Raw genomic sequence first — 12,393 nt, 5'->3', positions numbered from 1 at the left:
TGTAGGCAACTGTGAGTTCAATGCCTAAAGAGGCACAAGCCACAAGCACGATTGCTGTAAATTTTGCTTCTCAAGGTCCTACAATTCTGACATGGAAAACTATTTTCCCTGAAAAAAAGAAACTCTGTTCAGTCTTGTCATGTTTATCACACACCATGAGTTCTAGACCAATTAATGTACTGACAGCATTGTCAGTACAGCAAAAACACAGCAGCTAAGGTCTAAAGCTGAAACAACCAGAAGCATGCCACTTCATCCAAGCTAGTAAGTCCTTCCCTCAGGCAATATATGAGCTCTGTCTTACATACTTGAAAAGCATTTTACCTTGTTTGAACTCCAGTGCATGGGCACCACACTGTAGACTGGTATTATCCACACACAAACTTCTTACACAATATGCAGTAGAAAAGTATGCATTTCATAAGAATGCACCATTTGAAGTAAATACAGCTTTAATACTTCAAAAGAATTATATTTCATCTGCAGTCTGAGACGTTAAGAACTTCATAAAGTTTTAAAATTAATATAAATTCACTTTGGGACAAGGTTATTTCTTGAAATAAGCTCAAAAAACCATTAAAATTAATTAGAAATGAGGAATGGGAAGGTGAAAATACTAATCTGGGATAACTAACACTTAAAAACTACACATAGCAAGGAAAGAGACCTGTTCCAACTGTGTGGCAAATGCAATGGTTACAGACAAAACAAAGTGATCCTTGCAATACTCTGCTGGTCCAATTTGATGATAGCCCTCTTCTTCATTCAAGACTGGCACAATAATTTTAGGGTCCAGTCCACGAAAAAGGGTTAGTACTAGGAGAGAAGAAATAAACATGAGTAACTAGTGGCCTTTGTAATTGCTTTGATATATTTTAAGCATTACACATGGAAATTACATGTGGAAAGAAAAATTACAAATAAAGATCTTGATGTCTGATACCAAAGTTTTGCAAAACACAAAGAAGTCTCTAGGTATACTTCGAAACAGCTACAAAAAATTCTGAAATTAACTTTTGTTCACAACTGTTACATTGAACACCATGCTAAACAGAATTCTAGTTCCTATTTTTATTTTGTGTTACAATGAGAAAGATTACAGTGACTGGAAGTTTATTTCACTAGGCTAGAGTGTATCACGCTATTTCTTTACTTTGCTCATTAAAGAAAATGCCGGACAGTAACTGCATATTGCAATTTATTGGAACAAGGATGCTGTGCCATTCCACAGATCTTTAGAATACTTCATTTAAAGATTTTTCATCTTAAGTCCTCAGTGCATAAAACTCTGTATTCTAGTTTTTGTTCTATAGTGCCAGTAATTCAACACATTCAGCCCTCAGGTTACATGAAATAGAAATAATGACATAGCATTTTGTGAACAAAAAGCTCCGTTTCAAATACTAGAAGTCTTAGACAACTTAAGTCAGTAAAGACAGAAAAGAGTGTATGAATACTAAATAGAAAAGTATCTGACCAGACTAGAACTGGGTAATACAGCTTTGTTATAGCCAGTACCTGGAACTTTAGCTCTACAACTGTGAAAACCCAGAAGTTAGTTTTTCCTCGTCACATAAATATGATATTGAGTAATTTTGACATGATGCAAAAAAAGGAAAAAGCTGGCAAACTTGTTTGTAGCAATTATTCCACAGAAAACATGAAATGGGAAACAGTGCTGAGTAAAGGCAGGAAGATTTTTTTTTTTGCCAGTGTCATGAGGGATAGGAGAACTTGCAGGTACAAAGACCACATGGGAAGTGCAGACTAAGGAATTATTTAGAGTAGTTTTTTGCCTCCTTTACAGAGGTTACAATATGGAAATTCCCTGTGTTTTGCTGTAATCCTGAAAGAATGGAGTAAGCTATCTTAAACTGAAACTTAAACCCTGTCTTAACCAATCTTGAAATGCAGACAAGTCAGTGAATTCTGGGCCAGAAGCTTTTAAAACATTTACTGCCACTGACCACTCTACTTCTACAAAATTACTGCCACAGATCATCAGCAGATAGATGATGGATTTAGAATTAGAGAAAGCGTACCTTCAGGGCAAGAACACAAGTATTGTAAGGTATGGAGGAGAAAATCCACTAGTTTTACCAAAAGGCTCATTTTTCAAAAGTTAAGTAGATAGGCATTTGGGTGAGAGAACAGGGCAAGATGGAAATATGTTTTTGTTTTGGGGCTCTTCAAATCAAGTTTCTAAAATCTTGGTTTTGTTTTTTTAACAGCTACTAACTTGCATTAAAAAGAAAACCAAAACACACAGATGAAAAAGTGACTTGAAGGCATAGCACAGAAAGGCACCAAATGTTAACATTTGAGGTCCAATAGATTTTTGACACATTTCACTGATTTCCTTCAAGAAAAATAAACAAGAGAATCCAGAATTGGAATGACTCCCAACAGTAAGCATGTTACTACAAAAAATCTCAACAATAGTACATAATTTAAGTACCTAAAGATTAGAAGAAGGACCAACCAAAAAAGAAGCAAGTTTACCCAGCAAATGAGACATTTTACTGCTTTACAGTTCCAAGCCCAAACTACTGAAACTTCACCTTCTATAAAGGTAAAGCTCCTTTCCTATTTCTTTCATAACTTTCCAAAGCACATAAATACAAGTTAAATACTCAAGGGAGTTAACTATGAGCCCCTGATTCTCATTTTAAATACCAGTTGGTTTGCAACTTGTCCACCTAAAACTCACACAATTATCACAGTAAAGAATCCTTGAAAAACTTACTATCACAAAGTACATTAATCAGCTGCAAAGGGTTTGCACTGAAACTGCCGTGATATTAAAATTCTCTTGAGACTTAACAGATTTTCAACAAGTGATATGTCATCTGGCACAGGAAGATTTTTAATTCAAAGTGAGCGATGCCATGTTACTTACACTTGCCTTCTCTTGGGGGTGCCTCCTTTGCTTTAAAATCATCAACCAGTGCTTTTGAGTCCTTCTCCAATGCAACACCAATTTGTATTTCAGGTTTAAACTTAGGGTACTTGTTACTAAGCAAAGGATACCATTTAGGTGCCTACAGAGTAAAAAACAAAAATAAGACCCCAAAGTGTTTAAATACAACAGAAAAAAACAGTATAATACTATTACAGGAAACAGTTTTAATCTAGCACTTCTACTTTATCATCTACAGAAATACACTTTGGTTTTTATTTCTAAAAATTTGGTCTATTTAGTACAGTATTGTACTAAAATATTCTATAGAATGGTTACTGGATGACTACCTGAACGCATCGGTTTTTTTCGACTGACTTGTACAGTGACAAGGTTAGACAGAGAAATATACCATAAATCTTTATTTAGAAAACCTTCAAGTCCTTGAGTGCACAGTAAGTCATACGCATTGAAAATGCTCTAGAAGAATGATGCCAGAATAGGACAGCAGGCTCCTCGTATGACCCATATCAAAGTTATTTTGATCAAGCTTGATACAAGGGAGTTGGCTAATTAAATTTATATAAACAATTATATTGTGCTTACTCTATGTTGTATTAAAGAGCTAGAAACAATCACCTAACGCATCATCTTCCACGGAGGTCCACTATAAAAAAACAACTTAAGACTTGATTTCATGATGGAGACTCAATTCAATTGCTCCATATCTATTGCTTAGATAAAACTTTCCAGTTGATTAAATAATGAAATTGTGTAGATTAATTGGTTGCTAGTGATCCTATTATTCATTCAGAACTAAGCAAGATTAGTACCAACTGTATTTTTTCATTGGTGCATGTTCTCAGAATCAAGATGTCTCCCCTCTTAAGAAAAGCAACAAAATCCCCCATATATGATCAGTTATACTCCAAAACGAGATCCAAAAGTTCAGCCTATGCTTTAATTCAAATTATATTATCTGTAACAGCATTGTTGTCAAAACAAAATTTTAAATCTTGATATCCCATAATGTACCTGTTTCTTTTCTGGGGCAGCCCTTAGATCCAGCACAATATAGCCTATATTCTCTTTAGCTGAAGATACCGGATCCAATGCAAAACATTGGAGTTTGATAGGTGTACGCTGCAGTCTGAAAAAGTAACTCAGTTGAAATATTAAATATAAAATGTATACCTGCAATTAGTTCTCAAAGATAGTTCATAAGTTTCCAGCAAGCAAATGATACAAAACTCATTCCATAGCTAGTTTCATTAGGTCAGAAACTGAACTTATATTGAACATACAAAAGTCATCAGTAAGTGAGAGAATGAACGAGTGGTTTAATTCTTGAAGAAGAGTGCATTGGAGCCTCAGTCTCAAGTGCTATTAAAAAGACATTAGCAACAAATAAACACTTCACTCACATAAAAGAAAAAAGTACAGAGCCTCACACAAAATTTGAATTTCACTTGGAGGGGTATCTTAAAAACAGGACTTGTGGACAAGATTTTTGGGTAAAGCACCTGACTACTGCAAGGCACGTATAAGACATCTAGCACATGGCAAATGTAGGCATCTTTCTCTGTCAAATAAAAATTATACAGCTTTTTTAAACTTCTTTGACGATATGGTCATAACATTACAACCTGTAAGTTGTAAGATTTATGAAATGAAATAACAGTTATGAAAACACTCAATTTCTTAGCTTATCTCTTTGAAATTTTCAAAAACTATTTACACAGGCTTTTCAGACTTGAAATTAAGTTAATTTTGTGCCACAGTATACATAAGAAAGCTTGACTGCAATGTTTGAATTACAGAATTATTAGTTTGCTCTAAGAGCCTGTGGGGTGTTTTTTAGTAATGTGAAAATATACCCTTTAGAATTTTTAAACATCACTTACCTTGCCACACATTACCTTTTTTTGTACATTAGTACATTTTTCCATAACAATATTGTAGATAAAATAAATTTTCTAAAGAACAATTCAGATTACAGTAAACCAAAAATTGCATTTCACTAACTGTGAAGACAGGAAAGTTAAATTTTATCTGCATATTAGACTTCACTTTTTAACATTACCTGTGCTGATGAAGTGCTTTCCTATCAAGTTCCCAGGCCAATTCTGTAGCAAATTCTGGCTGATCAGTATGCTCCACAGGGTCAGTGGCCAACTGTTCACCATCTAACTTGGCTTCAACTATAAGCAGGTGCTTGGGTCGTTTTGGGAAACAGCGCCCTGTAAAAGAGTGGCATTGCAAGTGCCATCACTAAAAGAGATGCAAGAGCTCAGACTGATGCCATAAATCAGTTACGTGAAATTAATTTCCCATGTCACCTTCCCTGCTCTGATCTTGAAAGAAAAAGTTTGCACTATACAGAAATATGAAAGAATGTAACATGAAACAGACTATTTGTGAAGAAACAGGAAACTAAGTAACAAAGCAAAGTAGCAAGCAATTAGAATGATTTGAGAAATCTATGATTGGCAATAGGTAAGGGAGTAGGCATGAGAAAGAGAGTGAATGTTTTACTTCAAGTGAAAAGGTTATGAACTGTCTGACATCCAAACAGAAAAACATGATCTTGTAAAAGTATTGAATGGTGTTTCTTCAGCCACTTGCTGAAAAAAAAAAATTATTGCCAGACTAGGAGAGTGCCAAAAACTCTATAGGATTGGTCCTGGGCTCAGGATCATCCGGTATTCTGATTTGACATGACAAAAAGAAGTAAAACATTACTCATATCACAGTGTGGGGAGACGTTACTACAAGCATATCAGACGACAGCATCTTATTTGTAAGCTCCTTTGGCAAACTACATAAATGGACAGAGAAATAATAGGATTTACTTGACAAAAGGAAAGCATTCAGCCAAAACAAACCAAACCCCCAAACCAATCTCCAAGACAGCCCAAAAGAGGAAAAGACATCCTAACAAATAACTCACTCACGCATACACACTCTAATTAGACTACAGAAACTATAACCTGTGAAAATGCAAGATGACCAACTGGATATATGTTTGAGTCAACACTTAAGGCTGATTGCTACGAAGGGATAAAAATACTAGAATAATACTTTTTAAAAACAAAACCAAAACCAAACCAACAAAACCCAGATCCTCGGGGAACGACTGCTACTTTTCTCATTCACTTAATACATTGCGTAAATACCTCCAAAACCTAACAGAGGGTAGCCAACCCTGGCCTTAAGATACGTACGTCCAAAGCTTTACTAATAACATCGGCTTACTCAACGCTGCTCAGCTTGCCCCGCTCACCTCGGAGGGAAAGCCAGCCCTCATCTTCCCCTCGGGACAGAGGGGACGCGCAGCAACCGGGAGGCCACGACCCTCCCGCCTACCTTCCAGCACGGAGACGACGATCAGCAGCCGATCGGCGGCTCTGGAGACCATCTCCCCGCTCCGCCCGGGCGCTGCCGGGGCCGGGAAGCGCGGCCACTCCCGGGGCGGGGCGGAGCGGAGCGGAGCGGAGCGCTCTCGGGCCCACCTTACCGCCACCCGCCGCCCTTTTGCCGCCGCGGAGCCTTTAAACACCAACCGCCGCCGCGGAGCCGTTAAACACCAACCGCCGCCGCTTCCGCCCGGCAACGCCGGCCCCGCCACTTCCGCCGCTGGCCCCGCCCCGCCCCGCCACTCCGGGCACCCGGCACCGCCCCGGCCCCGCCTCGCACCGCCGGTCCTGGGTCCCAACACCGCCCCGGAGCCGCCACTCCCGGGCCCCGGCACCGCCCCGACACCGCCCCCGCACTGACCCATGGCCTGAGGGTGAGCGGCAGTGCCATGGCGCGGAACCGTAGTCGAAAATCTCACAAATAAAAGTATAAAAAGTTTTTTCACAAGCACTCTGCATTGGCAGTGGAGGAATGCTAGCTGCTTCAAAGACGTGCTTTCTATTAAAGTGGGGAAGTTTCTTTTTTTTCGCCCGCCACTGTGATGAGCGCCAGAGCTGGAGAATTTGAATCCAGTCGTAGTGAAATGCAGCTTTGTCCTCAGGTAATTTTTTAGAGTATTGTCTTCCATACGAACTAATTATCAGGTAAGCAACAATATCACAAAAGTGTGTCGCTGCATCTGGCATCCCAAGTTAAATGTCTTGACTGTGAGGCAAAACGCCCCATTTTTAAGTTTATAGTATTTTTTTAGTATTTTTTTTAGATGGCCTAGCAAACTCTTTGTGTAGACATAAAATCCTTGAGTTTTAGTAACACATGTATTCTGTAAAGTTGTTGAATCATGATTTGCAAATATCAGGAGAGGGAGAACCTGTTTTCCATCTGCAAGAATTTTATTCTGGTTCTGAAACACTTCTCAAAAAGACACTTTGTTATATCTGAGTTCAATCTGCCCAAGTTCAATTTTGGCTGCTCCTTTCTGTTGTGTCATCTTCAGGTGTCTAACACTGCACATGACACAGCAACTCTCCATCTCTACAGACTGAGTTCTTACATTTTTATTGCTGTCACCTTCTGCAAGCCAGGCTGTGGGTACTTTTTATTCATACTTTTTACACAAAACCTGGAGGCAGACCTCTGAAAAGTGGGTGATTTTGGTGACTGAGGGAACGTGATCCCAGACAATAACAAAAAGATACAGTTTACTTGTACAGCTTTTTTATTTGAAAATTAATTTCTCTTGGTGTGATTCATGAAAATAATATTCTTGTGAACCACTGTTGAATAAACAGTCACTTCTTGTAATTGTACATGGATTTGCTTTTTGCCTATTTAGCAAGTTGGACTGGTTCAGCAGAGGGTCAGAAAAATGCCAGAGCCAGCACAAAAGACTGAGAGCATGTGACTAACAATGCTGGTTTATGGGTATTTATGTCTGCACATGGCAAAGCATCTCTCCTTTTGGTAACAGCAAGCCTTTAAATCAGGTCACCTAACTCATGGAACTTTATTCTTTGACATTCTCTCCTGGCTCTAACTTGACTTTTATTTTCATGTCACAGCTATTAACTCTGCCAAGAGCCTCCTCACTATAAACATTTCAGTAAAGACTTTTTTTTTTTTAATAAAATAAAAGGAGGAGATAGAGAGAAAAAAAGACATTGAAAAGACAACAGGACCTTCTTGGTATTATCATCTATGTTTACTTTGCAGTACACCAAGTCTTTCTCTATTCATCCAAGAACCACCAAAGATTGTTTTCTTATTATGCTATCATAGTCTTGCTAACTTGTATCTCACCTTGTGCATTTGCCTGCTGAGGTGTCAGATGCAGGATGTGCCTATGTGAGAACACTGGCAGTGAGCACACCTGTGGGACCTGTGCCCAGGCAGAGGAACACCTCTGCTTAGTGACAGAACTGTGGGAGGAGGTGAGTACATTCAGCAGCATCAGAGAGTCTGAGTGAGAGACAGACTGCTTGAAAAACCCCCTACCTTCCCAGAGGCAAATCTGTCAGGCTGACAGGGTGCATGATACAGGGTATTCCCTATCTGATCTTTAATCTGCAGAACATCATGACTTAAGAGATCGGGGAGAAATGGTGACAATTTCCTGCCTTGCACAGTGGAGCATCCCCTCCATTCCTATCCCACCCTCCCAGGTGCCCTGGTATATAACAGCTACAAGGCTCTGCAAGTGCAGCTGAACAGCAACAAGAAGGATTGTTCATCTAGGTCAGAGATGTCACTGAGGTTAAGTCAGCTTAAGTCACTCCCCGTGTCAAGACTGCTCCCATACAGAAAAAGGGAAAAGACATGTCATTGTCATAGGAGACTTTCTTCTGAGAGGAACAAAAAACCCAATATGCACACTGGATCCAGTTCTTAAAGAAAGTCTGCTGCCCGTCAAAGCCTGTGTTAAAGACATTAGGAGGAAATTTTCTACTCTGGTACAGTCCTCAGATTAATAACTATTAATACTTTTTCAAGCAAGCAGCGATGAAATTGCAATAAGAAGTCTAAGGGCAATCAAAAAGGGAATTCAGCATCTTGAGACTAACTGGTTAAGGGATCAGGAGCACATGTAAAATTCTCCTCTATTGTTCCAGTTGCAGGGAATGATGAAGGAAAGAAAGAAGAATCAAATCAAGAGAATAACAGATCAGTATCTGAATCTAAGACTGATCAGACTGGTCCCTGCAGAATTTTGTGGGTTTTGATCATCATGGTGCTCCCAGGCTTATTTCTAGTGAGCCTGTTTTTATCCCCTTTCCTCTTCAAATCTAGTTTAAAACTACTTTAATGAGGCCTGCTAACTCCTGAGTGAAGATCCTTTTCTCACTTTAAGACCCCATTTGTCAGCAGCAGGCCTGATGATCAGAAATATTCAAGGGTTGTATGCAAGTGGACATGTAGCAGATTTCAGTTGGCCCTGTACTAATTTGTGCAGAAGGGATGGGTTTTGAAGCGTTAGAAACCATGGAAGCACCTGAGAACAGTCACATAGGAATTATGTTTTCTACCCCTAAAAAGGTGGCAGGATTGATAGCCCAACTAAAATGAATCTACACCAACGCAAAATATTATGAAGCCCAAAAACTACAGTGTAAGCAATCATGGAGAAACGGTGGGATAACTTGTGCTTCTGGAATGCTGCAACAAGTGGCTATAAACTATTCAGAATCAGCAGAGAAAGACAGCCCTCTTTGGGAAGTGGAGGGGTTAGGGAGTGTTTTGACTATCATCTAGAGCTTAGTGATGAAAGAATAAAACATGCTTTATTGAAATTTGTTTTGCTCTTTTCTAATTGCATTTATTGATTTCAAACTAAGGAAAACTCTGAACTAAGGAAAACTCCCAAAAGTAGGAACAACTTACTGACTTTTACACTTCAATAATTGTACCAGACTTGGAAAAGGATCTAAATGAAACAATAGAAAGACAATGCTGGTGTTAAAAAAATTTTGTGTATTACTTCTATTCAGCCCACTTCTTTCTAATAATTTGTGAGACAGTTTTAATCTATCTGAAATTATATATACTTAAAAACCCCCAAGATACCACTGTAAAAACACCACATGTCATAAAATGGCCTGTTTCAACTACAGTCAGTTTCTATTACATTATATTAATGTGTTTGTCCATTTTCTTTGATCCTTTAATTATTCTTCAACAAATTAATGTTATTAGGCTTCTCTTTTAGCAATAGAATTAGAACTGTAGCACTTAAAGTATACATTTGTAAATCTGTACTCAAATTTCTGTGAAGAAGATAGAGACTGTCCAGTATCTTTTGCTTTATTACTATCTTCACCTATCCCGCATGTCTAAGGAAACAACATAATTAACTTCAGGTGAATGCATATTTTAAGTTAGCTCATAAAATCAAATCAAGTAGTGAATGCTAGGTACAATACTTAAGTTCGCATTGGTTACAAATTTTTTTTCATATAGACAATGGTTAAACTAATTATTGATTAAATAATTTATGAGTGCAATTATTAAATGCTTTAATCAACACTTTTTATGTTTATCTCCTTGTTTAGAGCCTATTAAGTTTTAACAGTTCTTAATTAGTAAATTATCTTTCTTGGCATTGTTATTTTTTTCAATCACAGGTTCACTTCCCATGGACATGACATGTCAATTTTTTCTCAATGTCTTTTCTCCATGTAAAATACCTCATTTTACAATGTTATTTATTCTGCCTTCTTTACTTCATTCTCTTAAATAAAAAAAAATTAAAATATGTTTGTATTGACATTGAAAGATTTTTACTTGCTGCATTTCTCATTGGTTTAGGATCATTTATTTAGTTATTATTTAAGCTGTCTTGGAACTCCTTTTACACTTGAGGATTGTTCATGCAGAAAGAATAATAAACAGCTCTACCCCTTTGCAGAGGGGATTTAAATTGCATGTAAGTGGAATATGTGTTCTAAAAATAGTCTTCTTATGGTAGTTTGGTTACACTTTGGAATACTTTGGACATATCCTTAAGTGTTCCATTGTTTCTTATTGTAAAATAGCCTCAGTATGAGCACACTTTATATGAAGTTTGAATATGAGAGACAAATTTTAAATACTGTCTTTAAGGCAAAATTTAGAACTCGAATCACTGATCCACAGTGTATGACCTGGAGGAGAAAAAAACATTTACACAAAGGATATTTGAATTGCAGAAGAAGGGAAGCTGAAGGCTCTTTTCAAAGATTAGATTAGAAAAGTAGTAAGTTTTATTCTTCTGAAAATGGGAGAAAAAACAGTGAAATATATTTCTTCAGAAAAGTGATAAAATATTTCTTCTCCACTGACAGCTGTACATGTGTAAATGGTGTAAATGTAACTGGACAGTTTATTGTGATACCTAAGTCTGTTCACATGAGCTGTACTCATTAATATCATGTGTCATGAATATCAATGAAAATTAGAAAAACTGTTGTACTTGCTTCAAGTGGCAAGGTTTTTGCAGTGGGGGTTACAGGGTGGTGTCAGTGAGAAACTGCCCCCACATCAATAAAGCCAACGCCAGGCATCTCCAAGCTGCACCCACTGCTGGCCAAGGCTGAGCCCATGAGGAATGGTAACAGCACCTCTGGGATAACAGTTAGGAAGGGAAAAGAAATGGCTGTGAAACAGAAGCCAGGAGGAGTGGAAATGTGTGAGAGCAACGGCCCTGCAGACAGCATGGTCAGTGGAGAGGGAGGTGGAGGAGGCATTGCTGCAGGTGCTGGGGCTCAGATTCCCCTGCAGCCTGCAGTGCAGGTCTTGGAGGACCATGGGGTAGCAGGGATCCCCCTACAGCCTGTGGAGCACCCCATGCCAGAGCAGGTGGAAGTGCCTGAAGGAGGCTGTGACCCTGTGGGAAGCCCCTATGTGAGATCAACTGACCAGAGCCCCCATGGGCTACAGCCCCCATTTACTATCCCCCTGTGCTGCTGTGGGCAGGAGGCAGAGAAGATCAAGTGCCTGACAAAAGGGAAGGGGCGGGGGAAAGTGTTTTAGTATTATTTTGCTATTATTTCTCATTCTCAATTTGATTTAACTGGCAATAAATTAATTTTTTCTTCAAGTTGAATCTGTTTTGTCTCTGTCAATAACTGGTGAGTGATCTCTCCGTGTCCTTATCTCTACCCATGAGCTTTTTGTTATATTATATCACTACTCCCTAGCTGAGGAGGGGAGTGATAGAGCAGTGGGCACTTGGCAGTGGATGCCACAATCAACCCACCACAACTGTTAGAAGAATTGGATCTGTAAAGGAAACAGACAATTACATTCAAGAAAAATTAAGAGAAAGTATCCTGTGGATATTTCCATACTAGGGACAAAACACTGGCTTTGTTCTTTTCTCAAGCCTAGGACTGTCTAGAACTTTATGATGAAAGAAAGAGCATCCCGAAAAATTTTGGAATATATTCTGCATCTCTCTTAAGCACTCCTATGGTGTTACACTTCTAGAACTGTTCATGTAGCTTACCAGATTGTTCCCGTTAAATTTTCAAACCTTTTCAGTAAAAGTAGTAGGTCAGATCCTGTGTGAAATTGTTGGTGATCAAAATTTCTAAGACTGAAAA

At 38.5% G+C, this 12,393-nt stretch overlaps 1 protein-coding gene across 3 annotated transcripts in view; it reads right to left on the bottom strand.

Annotated features, from left to right (window-relative positions):
- Positions 1-6,428, bottom strand: part of CEP120 (centrosomal protein 120) — a 37,559-nt gene extending 31,131 nt beyond the window's left edge. Inside the window, exons 1-5 of one of the 3 annotated variants that reach the window (XM_036403240.2) lie at positions 6,266-6,428; positions 4,983-5,139; positions 3,935-4,049; positions 2,900-3,041; positions 668-816 (exon numbers count right to left, since the gene is read on the bottom strand). In XM_036403240.2, coding sequence (XP_036259133.1) covers positions 668-816; positions 2,900-3,041; positions 3,935-4,049; positions 4,983-5,139; positions 6,266-6,317 — 615 coding nt within the window. In that variant the 5' untranslated portion in view covers positions 6,318-6,428. Of the gene's footprint in view, positions 1-667; positions 817-2,899; positions 3,042-3,934; positions 4,050-4,982; positions 5,140-6,265 lie in introns of those variants that run through there. The other 2 variants (XM_036403241.2, XM_036403242.2) reach the window with 2 other exon arrangements.
- Between the last annotated feature and the right edge of the window lie 5,965 nt (positions 6,429-12,393).

This window comes from Molothrus ater, chromosome Z (genome assembly GCF_012460135.2).
Source record: "Molothrus ater isolate BHLD 08-10-18 breed brown headed cowbird chromosome Z, BPBGC_Mater_1.1, whole genome shotgun sequence".
Classification (NCBI taxonomy): Eukaryota; Metazoa; Chordata; class Aves; order Passeriformes; family Icteridae; genus Molothrus; species Molothrus ater.
Note: the sequence above shows the minus strand (reverse complement) of the source record. Positions and strands in the feature narration are given on the sequence as shown.